General features: G+C 48.2%; 1 protein-coding gene across 2 annotated transcripts; it reads right to left on the bottom strand.

Moving 5' to 3' along the window:
• Nucleotides 1-370: 370 nt before the first annotated feature.
• LOC145515151 (sialic acid-binding Ig-like lectin 11) lies at nucleotides 371-16,852 on the bottom strand. 2 transcript variants are annotated; one of them, XM_081514876.1, is made up of 8 exons: nucleotides 16,763-16,852; nucleotides 10,393-10,510; nucleotides 7,698-8,111; nucleotides 5,866-6,147; nucleotides 5,429-5,531; nucleotides 2,275-2,414; nucleotides 757-1,418; nucleotides 371-557 (listed from the first exon to the last, which is right to left on the bottom strand). In XM_081514876.1, exons 2-7 carry the CDS (start codon nucleotides 10,415-10,417, stop codon nucleotides 1,414-1,416), a joined length of 969 nt encoding a protein of 322 aa, XP_081371002.1. In that variant the 5' UTR covers nucleotides 10,418-10,510; nucleotides 16,763-16,852; the 3' UTR covers nucleotides 371-557; nucleotides 757-1,413. The 2 variants fall into 2 exon arrangements, with proteins under 2 accessions (XP_081371002.1, XP_081371003.1); XM_081514877.1 differs by having other exon boundaries at nucleotides 16,674-16,764.
• Nucleotides 16,853-17,131: the final 279 nt, after the last annotated feature.

Here is a 17,131-nt window from a genome sequence, read left to right on the forward strand (position 1 = left end):
TTCTCACGGGTCAAGTGTCAGGACCTGGATCTGACCCATCTCCGTGCCCCCACTCCAGGGCCTGGCACATGGGAGGCCTCCGGAGACGTTTGCAGAAGCAAGAGAGAATGACCTCCTGGATCTCCACCAGAAGCCCGTCCTCATCCCGCCAGCCCCGAGCCTCTTTCTGGCGCCTGGGGCTTCTGTTTGCACTTGGCAGGCGTTGGCATTCTGGGGGTAGGTGGTGGGTTTAGAGAAAGGGAGTCCCACACCTCCACGTCTGTGCTTCTGATCAAATTGACAAACGAGAGGCCCACGTATGGCTTCTCTTGGGCCCGCATTGTTTTATTTTAATCTATTTATTTATATTTAATTTTATTAATTATTATTATTTGGTCGCATAGCATGTGAGATCTTAGTTCCCTTAGGAGGGATCAAACCGGTGCCTCCAGCAGTGGAAGCACAGAATCTTAACCGCTGAACAGCCAGGGAAGTCCCCGCGCTGCTTTTTTGATTACTAACATGTTTGGATCCAGAATCCAGAAATGTCTCTCTGAAACCTGGATCTCTGGATTCCTCTGGGGAAAAAAAAAATCAGAAGATCTGGCAATAGAGATCTCATTCCTGCTCTGTGTGGGAGGATGGGGGGAGGCATGGGGCGGAGATGTCTGCTCCAAGGCGCCCCTTTTGGCGGAGGGCACCCCCCTGCCCACCGGCCACATGCCCCCCAGCCCCCCCTCCCCCTCAGGGCCCCAGGCACTTGTTTTGTTTTGTTACCTGTGTGGTTCCTGAGGCCTTGAGTTTGCAACCTCTGCACTGGAGCCTCGTTAGCTCAGGAGAAAGTGACCAGGGACCTTGGACAGCTGCTCTGAGACCCAGGGCCCTGGGACCCGGGGCTCCTGATCAGGGCACGGTCTTGCTGTGTGGCCGGAGGAGCTGTGAGTCTCAGCTTCCCCGTTTGCCATGTGGGGGTGGGGAGGATCCCCAGTGTCCTTGCAGAGAGAGCCCTTTAGGGTCTCACTTCTGCGGGTCTCTGTTTCTCTGCAGAACGCTGGGGCTGGACTTGGCTGCGGTGGTCACTGTCACTCCAGTTCACAGGGCGGCATGTGGTCGCTGCCATGGTAACAGTCCAGGGCTCCAGTGTTTCACCTGTGCTCCTGGGTGCCCCCTGGGTGACAGAGGCCGGCCCAAACCTCGCTCCTCCAGGGCAGGGAAAAGGCTTGTCCCCAGGGCCTACAGGAGGCCTTGGACATGTCTGTCCAGTGAATGCGAGTGCTGACCGGGGCCTCTGCTCATAGGACTAGAGATGGAGCTGCTGCTCCTGCCCTGTGGGTCTGCTGCCTTGGCTGCTGGGTCTAGGCAGCTGTGAGCCATGGTCTTCATCTGCCCTGGAGTTTGTGCATCCTCAGTCTTTTTCTTTCTCTCTCACGAGCCCTAGACTGTGGGGAAACCAGACCCTGGGGTCCCTCTGCTGTGGGCAAGCCCCTTCCCCTCTCGAGGTTTCCCACAAACAGAGGGACCCAACTGGCTCCTTGAAGCCTCCTTCATGGGCTGAATTGTGTCCCTTCTGCCCCCCGATCGGTATGTTGAAGCACTAACCCTCAGCACCTCCGAGTTGTTTTTGGAGACAGGGCCTTTAAAGAGATAATTAAGGTAAAATGAGGCCACATGGGTGGGCCCTAGTCCAGTAGGACTGGTGTCCTCATTAAGAGGAGATTAGGACACAGACATACACAGAGGGATGACCACGTGAGGATGCAAGGGGGAAGATGGCTGTCTACAAGCCAGGAGAGAGGCCTCAGGAGGACTCAGCTCTGCCCACACCTTGATCTTGGACTCGTAGTTTCCAGGATGGTGAAAAAAATATGTCTGTTGTTTAAGCTCACCAGGCTGTGGTGCTTTGTTATGGCAGTGCAAGCAGGCTCACACACCCCTTCCAGAATTTACTGTCCTTTCCTGGCAGGGTGGTGGCTGCTAGTGGGTGAGCCTGCCTCCTCCATGGGTCTGGGGCTGGCCCCCTGCAGGGTCATCACCATCTGTGGCACAGGGGGCTCAGCTGCTGCAAGGGGACCTCGGCTTGAAGAAGCAGACAGATGCTCAGACAAGGGTGAGCCCTGGTTCTCCTTGCTGGTGGCCACACATCAGCATGAGCTGGCCTGTCCTCCCTGAGTGCAGACCCTCTGGGCTCCGGTGCTAGCAATGTGGTTTCCAACTCCAGGGGTCCTGGAAAGTCCTCCTTTCTAATCAGCGCCCTCTGGAGGCCTCAGAGTGCAGCGGCCCAGCCCAGGGACTTACCTGCTACAGAAGCAGGCGAGGGTTCAGCTGCAGACTCCTGGGGTGTTTCTGGCTCCTCCAGCTGCCCTGGTTTCTCGGGGATCAGGGCCTTGTTGGCCTTGGGAATGTGACTCTGCTCCCAACACTTAAGCGTCTTCATTCTAAGGCAGTGAGCCCTGAGGTTAATGCTCAGTACCCACTGGTTCCCAGAAGGAGGCCTGGGCTGGGGTTAGAGGACCATGCTTGCCTCTGTTTGCTGGTTTTGTGACCGGCACTCCCCTCCCCTCATCAAATGGGGATACAAGTTCCTGTTCGCTTAGCCTGGACCCTCTTACCAGCCTTCTTGATGGATTCTCTCCCTCCAGCCCCCCTGCCTCCCCTGCCTCTCCCCTCCATCACCCTTCCACAACACCCTGCCTGCAAAGACTGAAACCTAGATCGATGCCACCATCTACTTTTTCTTTCCTGTGACCGCGGCTGGGAGGAGACATCACAGGGCAATGGCGCCTGGTGCCAATAACAATGACAGTCTCCAGTCATCGCGGGGCCTTTGCAGCTGCTTACCAAGTGTTTCCCTTGTCCTTGTACAAACCCCAAGTATTCTTCTCAATGGCTGTTCTAACCACACCTAACACCATCACTCCTCTCAATTCTCTATCCACCGTTCCTGCTTCCACCCACATCATTTCCAGCAAATGGCTTTGCCATGTTCCTTCTGTCTAACAAGGAGCCATTGGGTAGAAGCTAATCACAAATGGCTACCCAATCAAAACGTCACCTAAAGATGAACAAGAAAAAGAAGAGCTGCCCTTGGGTCTCGAGAGTAAGGATAACTGGTTGGCTTACACAATGTCATTTCAGTGGCGTGCTGGAGAGCGGATTGAAGTGGATTGAAGAATGTAGGAGTGATGAGAATCAGGAAGTGGGTGAAAGCTAGTCTCTCTCTCAAAAAAAAAAAAGAAAAACACTGGATGGTACATAGAAGGAGTTTGTGGGGCTGAGGCGGCAGAGATTTGGACATGCTTGTATAATTCAGAGAAAGAGCCAATGAAGGAAGAGGGATTGAGCATTTGAGAGACAGAAGGCATGATCAGTGGAGTGTGCAGGAGATGGACTCCCAAGGCAGAGAAGGGAGGGCTAACCTTGGACAAGAAGAGAGATGCCTTTCTCTGAAAAAGGCAAGGAGTAAATCATCAGTGCCGATGGTAATAACGTCGTAGGCTTGGGGAGTTGCTTTTTTCCTGTGAAGTTAGGGAAACCTTATTGCTAAGAGTGAGAAGGGAGGAGATAAGAAACTCAGGAGGAGGAAAGAAATCCTTTGTAGTACTGACAAAGAAAGGGCTGACTCCAGGTAGGCTGAGGGATTTCTGGGCCGTACTGATGCTCCCTCCTGTAGGATAAGGAGATACTGAAGGGGCAGGGTTCCCTTAGTATCTTACTTGTGCAGGTCTCTCTAACCTAGCACTTGTTTACTTTACTTACAAAATACAGGAGACAGGGTAAGAGGAAAAAAAGAGAGAGAGAGAAGATTTCACAAATATTCATTGAGAACCCTGGGACTGCCCTGGTGGGCCAGTGGTTAAGAATTTGCTCTGCAATGCAGGGGACACAGATTCAATCCCTGGTGTGGGAACATAAGATCCCACATGCTGCGGAGAAATTAAGCCCATATCCTGCAACTACCGAGCCGTGCCAGTGGTTTCTACGGAGAGTTTGTGTGCCTCAATAAAAGATCCTGCATGAGGCAACGAAGACCCGACACAGCCAAATAAATAAATATGTACATATTTAAAACCCCCAAATAAAATGAGAACCCCAATCTGAAAGGAAATGGCAGAGGCAATCTGTGAAAGATGTTTGAGAATTTTCTAGAATTGATAAAAGACACCAAAGCAAACTTGGACTGCAAGGAGATCGAACCAGTCAATCCTAAGGGTAATCAACCCTGACTATTCCTTGGAAGGGCTGAAATGCTGAAGCTGAGGCTTCAATACTTAGGCCACCTGATGCGAAGAGCCAACTCATTGGAAAAGACCCTGATGCTGGGAAAAATTGAAAGCAAAAGGAGAAAGGGGCAGCAAAGGATGAGATAGATAGCATCAAAAAGAGTTGGGCATGATTTAGCCACTAAACAACAACATGAAAACCCCAGAGTTCCCAAAAATTAACTTTTATATTTAACATGTTTGGTTGCCTTATGACCATCAGAATTTTTTCACGCCCACCTGTCTTTAGTTTGCTTTCTGATATTTGTGGCTTGCCTCAGCACGCGCACACACACACACACACACACACACACACACACACACACACACACATATACAGTTATTGTTTAGTCGCTCAGTCGTGTCCGACTCTTTTGTGACCCCATGAACTATCGCCCACCAGGCTCCTCTGCCCATGGGATTTCCCAGGGAAGAATAGTGGAATGGTTGCCATTTCCTTCTCCAAGGGATCTTCCTGAATCAGGGATCAAACCTGCATCTCCTGCATTGCAGGCAGATTCTTTACCACTGAGCCACTTGGGAAGCCCATATGTATGTATATATACATGTACAATATATTGTATTTATATAAACACTGCATTCAACAAGCGTAGAATGCATATTCTATTCAAGTCCACATGGAATATTTATTTATAAACACTAAGCAAAAATTCTGCCACAAAGAAATAAAGAACTGAAATCATGTATAGCATATTCTTTGAACTTACTGGATTTAAATAGAAATAAAGAAAAGAGGATTATTAGAAAATATTGATGTGTCTTTAAAAAGAAGCCTCATGGGTGAAAAAAATCTTAATGGAAATTAGAGGTATTTAACCAAATTATAATAAAAGACTTTATATTAAAATTTGTGAGACGCAGCTAAAGTCATGCATAGAGGGAAATTTATAGCCTTTAAATGGAAAACTGGAAAAGAAGATGGATGAAACTGATGTAAGAGTCTGTATCAAGAGGGAAGACAAAGCTGGAAGAATCATAAGGAAGGGAATAAAGTAAATGTAGTACTTTACCACATTTAGTAATGTAGTAAAGTAGTACTACAAGCAGTACATGTACTAAACGTACTACAAGTACTACACACGTAGTACTTTGCTGTAAAGTACATTTACATAAGTAAATGTAGTAGACTTTGGGGAAAGCTTGCTGATGGATTTTAATCTGATACTCACACAAGGAGGACAAGGAAGAAGAAGAATAGTGCTGTTGCGATGGATCCATACACAACGCCCTGGATCAGCCCTTTCACCAACGCATTAGAAACTGAATTCTTATCTGGAATCAAAGAGAAGTGAGAGCAATTTTTCTCCTACGGCTATAAAGTCTGAGCCTCTACTCTTTCCGCTGGCTCTGTGAAAAAAGTTCAGTAGTGTCTGACTCTTGTGACCCTATGGACTGTAGCCGGCCAAGCTCCTCTGTCCATGGGATTCTCTAGGCAAGAATACTGGAGTGGGTAGCCACTTCCTTCTCCAGGGGATCTTCCCGACCCAGGGATCAAACCTGGGCGATTCTTTACCATCTGAGCCACCAGGGAAGCCCTGTACCCAACCTCATTCTGGTCCCTGGGTGTTGTCGTTCTAGCCCGCTCACCAGACGCCTGCACACTTACCTGGTATCAGGAAGATGCTTGCGGTATGGATTCCATATTGGTTCTTTCCCTCACAGCGGAGGCCCGTGGCTATTTTTGGCTCCCCGAGGAGGCTGATGGTGCTGTTGGCCCAAGGCGCAGCTGTGTTGGAAGTCACCTGGAAGTTCCTACTCACGCTGTTCATACCCACAGGAACACCTCCCATCAACCACCGCACGGAGGGCGTGGGGAGCCCACAGAAGGAACAGCTGCACTGCAGAGTCTTCTCCAACGAACAAGAAAAGTAGGACAGCCTGGCGGGTGCTGTGGGGAAGGAGGGCCAGGAGTCAGCGGGCATCCTGACTCCGTCTCCGCTTCCTCCAGGACTCAGCCCTCTCCGTGTTTGGAACTCACATGGGGCTCCAGAAAGGCTTTCTGGAAGCCCAGGAAGCCCCGAGGGGCTGGGACTCAGACTAGTTCCCCTTTCATCCTCTTTGCTCACCCGCTTCACACCCGAGCTCAGCGCTTACCTCTGGCCTTACAGCCCCAGAAGCTGGGGGGAGGTGTGACTGCTCCCCAGACGGCTCCTGTCCCCCAGCCCAGGACTCGGGTCTTTCTCTTGGGTCGGTGTCCCTCCCAGACTCTGAATCGTCCCTCGCCCACCAGCACTCACAGGCCACCTGGAGCCTGACCATGCTACTTCCGGGCAAGTGAGCCGGGGAGAAGTGCAGATGGCACCCGAGGGTGCCGCGGCGGTCCTCAGGTTTCAGGGTGAAGTGCAGCACAAGGGAGGGGGGGGGGAGCTGCTGAAGCCGTCTGTGCCGGGGGACAAGTGGGGCCCTTTCCGGGAGACGAAGAGGGCTTTGGTTTCTTTGCAAGTGCCTCTGAAGCTACAGGCCAAGGTCGCAGGTTCCCCAGCTGCCAGAGTCCCTGGGACGTGGAGCTCTGGTTTCTGGGTCAGAGCTGGAAGAGAGAGACGGGTTGGACCCCAACCTGGAGACAAGGGGCCCTGGTGGACACCTCAGTGATGTGCAGTGTTCCAGGTGGCAAAGGGATTTCCCACCCGTTAGCCAATTTGGAGAAAAGTGAAAGTTGCCCAGTCATGTCTGACTCCCTGCCACCTGCATGGACTGTAGACGACCAGGCTCCTCTGGGATTTCCCAGGCAAGAATACTGGAGCAGGTAGCCATTCCCTTCTCCCAGGGATCTTCCTGAACTAGGGATTGAACTCAGGTCTCCTGCATTGCAGGCAGATTCTTTACCATCTAGGCCACCAGGGAAGCTGATTTGGTACCACTCCCCTAATCTGACAACCCCCTAGAAGCTGGGATTGTGATTACGGGGTGGCATTTCATAAGTATATTTCCCTTCTCTGCACAGAAGGGGCACACTTCAGTGTCTAGCTGAGCAAACTGAAGAGACTTGCTTCAGGTGGCAGAGTTTGAACCAGAACCGTGACTTTTCAAGACTGAGGATGAGTGCATTTTCTGAGAATCTACATTGTCTCTGAGAGGAGCCTGGCGTGCTGCAGTCCATGGGGTTGCAAAGACTCGGACACGACTTAGCAACTGAGCAACAACAGCAGGATTCTTTACCTGCCTCCCAGCCTAGACTTCTTCGGGCCAGCTCCTACTCTGTCTCCTCCCTGCCAATCCATCTCTCCCCTTAGGCTCCACCCCTTCCATGTGATCTATGATCATTTATGCCTCCAGCTCTTCCTGGCTGGATGCTATGGGCAAGTCACTAACCCCCATTTTGCCATTCCTATTTGGGGAGCAGGAGGTCTTATCAACTGTGCCTGTTGCATTGTAAGAATGAAATACCTAAGGTTTTGTAAAGCCTGGCGCCAGGTGAAACAAAAACCACACACTTACCAGAACACAGTCTGGAGTTCCTTCTTTCTAAACCATCCACTGCATGATGTTGAATTTCACCTGAGACCAAGAGTTCGATGCTGTCCCTCAGGAAAGCACTCCCGTGTTCTCCTAGATTGGCATAGAGTGGATGTGTCCCATTGTCTCTTTTGAGTATGCTGTGGATCAGGTGGGTACATTCTGGCTCTTCAAGACTCCAAGTAGTGTGAGGTGTGTCCTGGGTGTTATCATGGAGGGCAGCGCTGCGTTGATTTGCAGCTACAGAGGAGCTGATACTTTTCCTGAGTGGGGTGCCCAGGGTCGCGGAGCTGCTTGGGGATTCTTCAGGAAATACAAATACGCAAGAGAAGGCAGAGCACCGGCTCTCTTCCACCGGCACCTTCTCGACTTCCAACGACATGTGAGAAATTAACCCTGTGCGGAGAGATTCAAGTTGAAAAATAGACTCATCTGATCCACTAGTATCCTGTGCGTGCTAAGTTGCTTTAGTCGCGTCCAGCTCTTTGCGACCCTATGGACTATAGCCCACCAGTCTCCTCTGTCCATGGGCTTCCCCAGGCAAGAATACTGGAGTGGGCTGCCATGCCCTCCTCCAAGGGATCTCCTCCATCCAGGGATCAAACCCAGGTCTCCTGCATTGGCAGGCAGATTCTTTACCGCTACCGCCACCTGGGAAACCCCACTAGTATCTTACCTGTGCACTAAAGGATTAATCTTATCCTCGGAAGGCTTGGCTCTTGCCCAGCTTCTGTGAGGAAAGCTCTGAGCCCTGGTAATGTTCTGTCTGGTGATGACCAGTGTCTTGGTTTACTTGGGGCCTGGGGCCACACCAGACAGTTATGCTAACAGAGTGATTTACGAGGGAGCCTTGGGCTATGCAGAGTCAGTTTGACCTCTGGCAGGGCTGGAGATGAAGGTCAGCCAAGGGGATGGTCAGCCACACTTACGTGCTGAGCCCCAGTAAAAACCCTGGACACCAACTTTCAGTGTTTCCCTGCTTGGAAATACCCTGCTTGTTGCCACACTTTGAACAACAAGGAGAAGGGGGGCCCTGTCCACTCAGAGAAGACAACTGGAAGCTGGTTCCTGGTCCCTCCTACATCCTGCCCTAGATGTTCTGCCCTCTGCTAATTTTTACATTTTTTTAATTAGGTTTTTTTTTGGTTTTTTTTTTTTTGCCACTCGGCATGTGAGATCCTAGTTCCCTGACCAGGGATGGAACTCTCACTCCCTGCAAAGGAAGCTCAGACTCTTAACCGTTCTTAGCTAGGGAAGTCCCCACCTGTGCTGATTTTAATCTCTGTCCTTTTGCTATAATAAGCTGTAACCGTGAATATAACAGTTATGCTGAATTCTGCAAGACCTTGTGAGTTATTGAGCCTGAGGGTGGTCTTGGGGATTCTCATACTGTACCATCCCAATCTAGCCTGCTGTGTTTTAAAATTTCCCTTGTTTTTGGTAGCAACTGTATCTCATATCCTTGGTCACATCACATCATTTCTATATCTTGGTTTCTTGATTAGAAAATAGGGTAAAATAATACCAAATGCTGCAACGTTGTGAGAATTAAAGATATTAGCTACAGAGGCACGTGACACTCTGTAGTCATAATTGCAGGCTATAACATAGTCATCGACTCTGTGAACAATTATTTCTTCCCCTTCCGTCTCTGTTTCCTAGGTGATTGCTCTGTCATGTACAAAATGGATGGACTGGTAAATGTCACGGTTCATGAGACCACTTCTAGTAATGACATCTAAAATGATGGTAGTAATGCCAACCTGTGTAAGGTTCTCTGTTTTGTTTTTTTGGCTGCACTGTGTGGCTTGTGGGGATCTTAGTTCCTGGACCAGGGACGGAACCCATGAACCCTGCAGTGGGAGCCTGAAGTCCTAACCACTGGACTGCCAGGCAAGTCCCTCTGTGTAAGTTTTTATGGCTTTCCAAACACCTTCACAGCAATCAGTTTAAGCCATTCTTATATTAGTTTTACTACTCCCCTAGACATATGAGGAAACTGAGGCTCCAGAGAAAGTAAGGGCCTCACCTGAGGTTATAGAATAGGAGCCTCAGGCCTGGACCCAGGCTTTCCACTTGCAAAGTCCAGTCTCCAGGTCAGCGGGTCTTGACCCACTTGGCCGCCACGCTTTTCCTCTCCTCTAAGGTTAGACTTAATGATGCCCACCGAACAGCTGATGATGTTGAGAGAACAGATGTGCATACATTTATCATTAAAATGGAAGTAGGCGGGACTTCCCTGGTAGTCCAGTGGTTAAGAGTCTGTGCAGGGGGTGCTGGTTCAATCCCTGGTAAGGGAACTAAGATCCCACATGCTGTGTGGCCAAAAAAAAAAGGAACTAAGAGTCAGAAAATGTGAACGCTCCACTAGTTAAATTTCTAGTGACTTGGGGCCAGTTGCTTAGTCTCCCAAAGCCTGTTTCCCCACCTGTGAAACAGGGATTATAATTCCTCAGGGTAGAGAAAATCGGACATGTGGTGAGTCACAATGGCAATCACAGGATATGCACATGGAAGATGTCTGTTAGGTATGATTTATCATGCACTTAATTCTTTAGGTCCTCACCTCTTCACCTCACCCCAGTCCAGCCCAGCTTCCACCCCCTGCCCACACCCACCCCAGCCCTTCCTGGGCTTTTCTCAAACATCCCCCCACCCTGCTTCTCATTCCACTTACCCAGCCATAACAGTGGCGGTACCATCAGCACCAACAGGATGGCACGGACAAGAGAGGATCAGCACCTAACCTGCTGCCAAATGCTGGCCTCAGATCCACACTTCCTGGAGGGCAGGATCTGGAATGAATGAGGAGAGGGGCACAGTATCAATGCACTGTTTACTAGGGTCTCGTGAATCTGCAATCATCCCTGAGGTTTGTCCATTGTGTTAGGTAGGAGCCTCAGGGGACCAGAGGCTGAGCAGCTTCAAGGACAGGGACAGGGAAGGGTCCCATGACTCTCTGTGGAGTCCCAAGACCATGTCTGCTTTCTTCTCTTTCCTCTAGTCCTCACTCCCAGCCCCTTAACCCTTTAAAGAGTCTCACAGGCCAGGCTGAAGAGCTTGGGCTTTTTCCGAAGTCCACGGGGACGTCATGGAAATCATGAAAAGGTTTTGAACCACAGAGTAGGGGGCAGGTATGGGAGTTATTAATATAAAGGTCTCTCTGGGGACTTCCCTAGTGGGGAATTCGCCTGCCAATGGAGGGGACACGGGTTTGATTACTGGTCTGGGAAGATTCCACATGCCTTGGAGCAACTAAGCCTGTATTCCACAACTACTGAGCCTGCATTCTAGGGCCTGTATGTCCAAAGCCTGTGCTCCACAACAAGAGAAGTCACCGCAGTGAGAAGCCCTCACACCACAACGAAGAGTAGCCCCCGCTTGCTGCAACTAGAGAAAGCTTGCTCACAGCAACAAGGACTCGGGAAGACAAAAACAAACAAGTAAATAAGGAACTCCTGGGAGCAGGCAATTAAAAAAAAAAAAAAAGGAGGTCTCTCTGGTCTGCGTTGAGGAGGAAGTAATAACTCAAGAGAAAGATGATGCGACCTGAGCTGGCCCTGTGCCTATGGGGGATGGAGAGGATGGGGTGTATGTAAGAGATATTTGAGCCATAAAAGACATTTCTATAACTGGCAAGATAAATTCCAAACTCCCTTGCCTTACATTCAAGGCAGTCCATGACTTGAGCTTGCACTTGCCCTATCTCTGCTGCCCACCTTCCCGCCACACTTTGCCAGCCCAAGAGAAACAGCTGTGTATACATATACAGCACACCTAGTCCGTACAGTCCCAGCTCTGGATGTTTCCTTGGGCCACTTCCCTTCTCATGGCATCCTCCTGCAACTCTCCTGCCCATGTAACTTTCTCCTGGGAGCCTTCCTGGATCCCTACAAGCACAAAAAAGTCTCCTTTTTCAGACTTCAGCACCTCTATATATTCACCTCTTCTAGGGGAATGTCTCAGGCAGAACCCCAGAGTTGCCTGCTATCTACCCTCCTGGGAAAGACCAGAGATCTCTTCAAGAAAATTAGAGATACCAAGGGAACTTTTCATGCAAAGATGGGCCCAATAAAGGACAGAAATTGTATGGACCTAAGAGAAGCAGAAGATATTAAGAAGAGGTGGCAAGAATACACTGAAGAACTACACAAAAAAGATCTTCATGACCCAGATAACCACGATGGTGTGATCACTCACCTAGAGCCAGACATGCGAAGTCAAGTGGGCCTTAGGACGCATTATTAGGAACAAAGCTAGCGGAGGTGATGGAATTCTAGCTGAGCTATTTCAAATCCTAAAAGAAGATATTGTAAAAGTGCTGCACTCAATATGCCAGCAAATTTGGAAAACTCAGCAGTGGCCACAGGACTGGAAAAGGTCAGTTTTCATTCCAATCACGAAGGTAATGCCAAAGAATGCTCAAACTACTGCACAATTGCACTCATCTCACACACTAGCAAAATAATGCACAAAATTCTCCAAACCAGGCTTCAACAGTACGTGAACCATGAACTTCCAGATGTCCAAGCTGGATTTAGAGAAGGCAGAAGAACCAGAGATCAAATTGCCAACATCTGCTGGATCATAGACAAAGCAAGAGAGTTCCAGAAAAACATCTACTTTTGCCTTATTGACTATGCCAAAGCCTTTGACTGTGTGGATCACAACAAACTGGAAAATTCTTGAAGAGATGGAAATACCAGACCATCTGACCTGCCTCCTGAGAAATCTGTATGCAGGTCAAGAAGCAACAGAACTGGACATGGACCAACAGACTGGTTCCAAATCAGGAAAGGAGAACATCAAGGCTGTATATTGTCACCCTGCTTATTTAACTTATATGCAAAGTACATCAAGCAAAACACTGGGCTGGATGAAGCACAAGCTGGAATCAAGATTGCTGGGAGAAATATTAATAACCTCAGCTATGCAGATGACACCACCCTTATGGCAGAAAACCAGGAGGAACTAAAGAGCCTCTTGATGAAAGTGAAAGAGGAGAGAGAAAAAGTTGGCTTAAAACTCAACATTCAGAAAACTAAGATCATGGCACCTGGTCCCATCACTTCATGGTAAATAGATGGAGAAACAATGGAAACAGTTAGAGACTTTATTTTAGGGGGCTCCAGAATCACTGCAGATGGTGACTGCAGCCATGAAATTAAAAGATGCTTGCTACATGGAAGAAAAACTATGACCAACCTAGACAGCATATTAAAAAGCAGAGACATTACTTTACCAACAAAGGTCCATCTAGTCAAAGCTATGGTTTTTCCAGTAATCATGTATGTTTGTGACAGTTGGACTATAAAGAAAGCTGAGCGCCGAAGAATTGATGCTTTTGAACTGTGGTGTTGGAGAAGACTCTTGAGAGTCCCTTAGACTGCAAGGAGATCAAACCAGTCCATCCTAAAGGAAATCAGTCCTGAATATTCATCGGAAGGACTGATGTTAAAGCTGAAATTCCAATAATTTAGCCACCTGATGTGAAGAACTGACTCATTGGAAAAGCCCCTGATGCTGGGAAAGATTGAAGGTGGAAGGAGAAGGGGATGACAGAGGATGAGATGGTTGGATGGCATCACCGACTCAATGGACATGAGTTTGAGCAAGCTCTGGGAGTTGGTGATAGACAGGGAGACCTGGCGTGCTGCAGTCCGTGGGGTCACAAAGAGTTGGACACAACTGAGTGACTGAATTGAACTGAACTGACTGACCCTCCTGTATGTTTTTGTTTTATTTTTAAATTTTAGTTATTTTTGGCTGTGTTGGATTTTCACTGCTGAGCGTGGGCTTTCTCTAGTGACGGTGTGCAGGCTTCTCCTTGCAGTGGCTTTTCTTGTTGCAAAGCACAGGCTCTCGGGCACACGGGCTCAGGAGTTGTGGTGCACAGGCTTAGTTGCCCTGTGGCATGTGGGATCTTCCCGGACCAGGGATCAAATCTGTGTCCCCTACCCTGGCATGCGGATTCTTAACCAGTAGATTACTAGGGAAGTCCTATATGTTCTTATTCTTTCAAATTTGTTTCAGTGGTGAAGTTAACCGTTTAAAAATAAAAACACCTATTTCCCTTCCTTCTTCTAGGGCTGGTCATGTGATATAGTTCTGGCCAATGAGCCAAGTACAAGAAAAACGCTATTATTATCACCAGATAGAAGCCTATTCAGCATTTACCGCCCCCCCTTTTTTTGGGGGCATCACAGTTGAGCTCTGAAGTTCTGCTTTTTGCATGTAATACTAACTAATGAAATTTGAGAGCCTGGTTTTAAGAAAACATAAGTATTCGTGACAAAGGAAACATGGGATAGAATTGAAGATGTCCCGGTCCCCTGCAGCTATAAATCAAAAGATATTGTTTGTGTTATAAGAGGGTTCAAGGAGTCTGATTTGATATTGTGCAAAACTGAGATGTTTATAAGAACATAATTTTTCTCCTCTGCAATATACAGTTTCATATGAATATTCATGACTGTTACTGACTTGTTCTAGGCTGTTACAAATCTGCCCTTGGAAGAACAATTTAAATAAAGTGGTCTTATGAGACTCCAAAGACATTAGAAATTATTACATGACTTCTGAAAATGATATCCAAATAAAATGGAATCCAGACCCGTTGTCTTACTTGATAATTTCTTGCTCTGGTAACAGTAGGTTGTAATTGACACCTCTGTCTTCTTAGATTGTATACCTATCTGTAGGATTGTACTCTCTTCTCCCAAGTGGACAATGCAAAATAAAAACCATGGACTCTGTTTTTATATTTATTGTTAAGCAAATATTGTGAGAGAGTTGCCTGCTTGAAATACCAAACATCTGAGGCTATCTGCTGGAAACTTTTGGGAAGCTCTGGGTTTTTTATATTAGCGCCACTACTTTCTTCTCATTGCTATTTCTTCTTCTTTTCCCCTGGAATATAGATGAGATGCTGGAGGTGTAGCAGCCCCCTGGTAACCAAGAGGAACCCTTATAGATCAAAACCACAGACTGAGGATATTCTTGACGATAGCATAGGGATCCTGGTTCTCTGACAGCCTTGTGGAGCCACTACACCACCCTGAATAGTTTACTACATGCTTCTTCATTTGGGTACTGCTCTCAGAGGCAAACTGATGAAACACCCTACCAGGAAATCTATCCAAGAATGAGCTCCTTGAGGTAAGGCCCAACATCAGATACATCTTTGCGTCTTTCCCAGTGCTTAGAAAGGTTCCCTTCTGAAAAATATATTCCTTATTAGCCTTGAAATGTCTTTAGGATCTGTGGTTATAGCCACTCTTTCATTCTTGGTATTTGTAATTTCTGTCTTCTCTCCTTTTCTCAATTAGCTTACATAAGGTCTATCAAGTTTATGAGTTTTTGTTTTTTTAAAGAACAAGGCGTTGGTTCTAACTGATTTTTCTGTATTGCTTCTCTCTTTTTAATTTAATTGATTTCTTCCTTTTCTTATTTCCTTCCTTCTGCTTGTTTCCGGTTTAATTTGCCCTTTCTCCTTTCCCCTTTCCCCACCCCCACCCCTTCTTTTCTTAAAGTGGCAGTCCTTACCATGGATTTGAGGAGTTTTTCTCTAGTCTAAGCACAGCTTTAGTGGCATCTTACAACTTTTAATATGTTTTTAAAATACATTCAATTCTAAATATTTTCTGATTTCTCTTGTGCCATGGATTGAGTTGTGTCCCCAAAAAGATATGCTGAAGACTTATCCCTACATATCTGTGAATGTGACCTAATTTGAAGTAAGGTCTTTGCAGATTACCTGTGTAATGAGGTTAAGGGTGGGCACTACTCCAACACAACTAGTGTCCCTATAAGAAGAGGGAAATTTCAATGCAGACACACTCATCCAACACACATGGATAAGGCCATGTGGAGACAAGGGCCAAAGAACTAGAAGCCAAGGAACTCCAAGGATTGCTAGTCGTCACCATAAACGAAAAGAGAAGGAGGGAACAGATTCTCCCTCAGAAGGAAGCAACCCTGCCAGTACCTTGATTTTGTACTTCTAGCCTCCAGAACTGTGTGAACATGAGTATTATTGACCAGTACATAATGGTCCTTTAGACTTGAAAATTATGATCTTGTCCAAGTCTCATTCCCTTCCTTGGCCTTTAGCACTTCCATGGGTTGTCTCCACCGGCAACCTTTCTCCTCCCTCTAGATAATCATTTCCTTTTCCAAATTTACTTCCTTGTCAGCGGTTGGGAGAGTTCCAGCCTGGAGCTTCCTCAGCACAACACCATCTGGCTATTTCCTTGAAAACTGAGCATCCTCCTTGACCTTTGCTGAGTGCATCAAGTGAAGGACTGACTTACAGAAACGCTGACTTGAGGACCTACTTTCCAGAGGGACGACTTTTTGATTTAACACCCCACAAGGAGCCAGATGAACTGACAAATGGGATAACTTTGTACACAAAGACTGACTCTCGGGAAAACGACTAAGGTGGAGGAAGTCTTAGCTGTTCTATAACCAGCTCATCAGGCGGCCTGAAAGTCCCCAAATCTCACCAACGCCCGGTCACTGTGGAGGTCCCCCAGGATTCCCGTCCCACCTCCCCGTCCTCACCAAGCTCTGCTCGGCAGGAGTGCCAGAGAGCATGCGCGAGTCCATCCGAAGCCAGTGAGGCCTGATGATGCTCGTGGGAGCTGCTGGGACCCCGAGGAGCCGCGAAGGGGAACCGGGTGAGTCTGCACTGTCTGAGCCAGCCCCAAACAATTGAACAACCGTCCCTACTGGGCCCCCTGGGCTCCAGCGGCCCTTGGGAGAATTGTCTTTCTCAAACAGGGGTTCTAGACCCCTGCTAGACTTGAGACTCTAGGTCTAATCAGCTTTAAGGACACTCCTCCTTCAAGCCGGGACATGTGGACAAGGAGGTGATGGGCAGATTGGAAACCATTGATCAAGGATCAAAATGCCGAGTGTGCTCCCCTTAGGGTCAATCAGAAGTAACCTTGGTACCCTCTTGTTTCCTGTCCTGTAACCAAGGCCTCGGTCACGAACAAAGCAAGACCCAGCTTTCCAGTTTCATGCGCAAACCCGTCACTGACCTATTCCTGTAATAGGGGTGCATCCGGTATGCCAGCGGGTAAGCCAGCCGTTAACTGTCTATGACTGTAGCGGTCCTGCTCAGGCATTGGTCCTCGTTGCAACAGGCCACGCCCCCCAAATGAGCAACCGTCAGTAGTCCCGCCCAGCCATTGGTTGGAGCTGCAGTGGGCCCCTCCCCCAAGCCAGCGACGTTAGCGTCCGTTAGTGAGCCACCAGTTAGGGGTCCCTGTCAGTCTTTGGTTGGAATTGCAGCGGCACCCTCCCCTCCCCTTTCCGTGTATAAAAGGAGCCTGGAATTCAGATTGAGGGAAGATGTTTTTATCTGCCGCACTAGTCTGCCATCTTCTTGGTCTGATATCTTCCTGATT

This window comes from Giraffa tippelskirchi, chromosome 7, assembly GCF_054371585.1.
Source record: "Giraffa tippelskirchi isolate mGirTip1 chromosome 7, T2T-mGirTip1v1.2.pri, whole genome shotgun sequence".
Classification (NCBI taxonomy): Eukaryota; Metazoa; Chordata; class Mammalia; order Artiodactyla; family Giraffidae; genus Giraffa; species Giraffa tippelskirchi.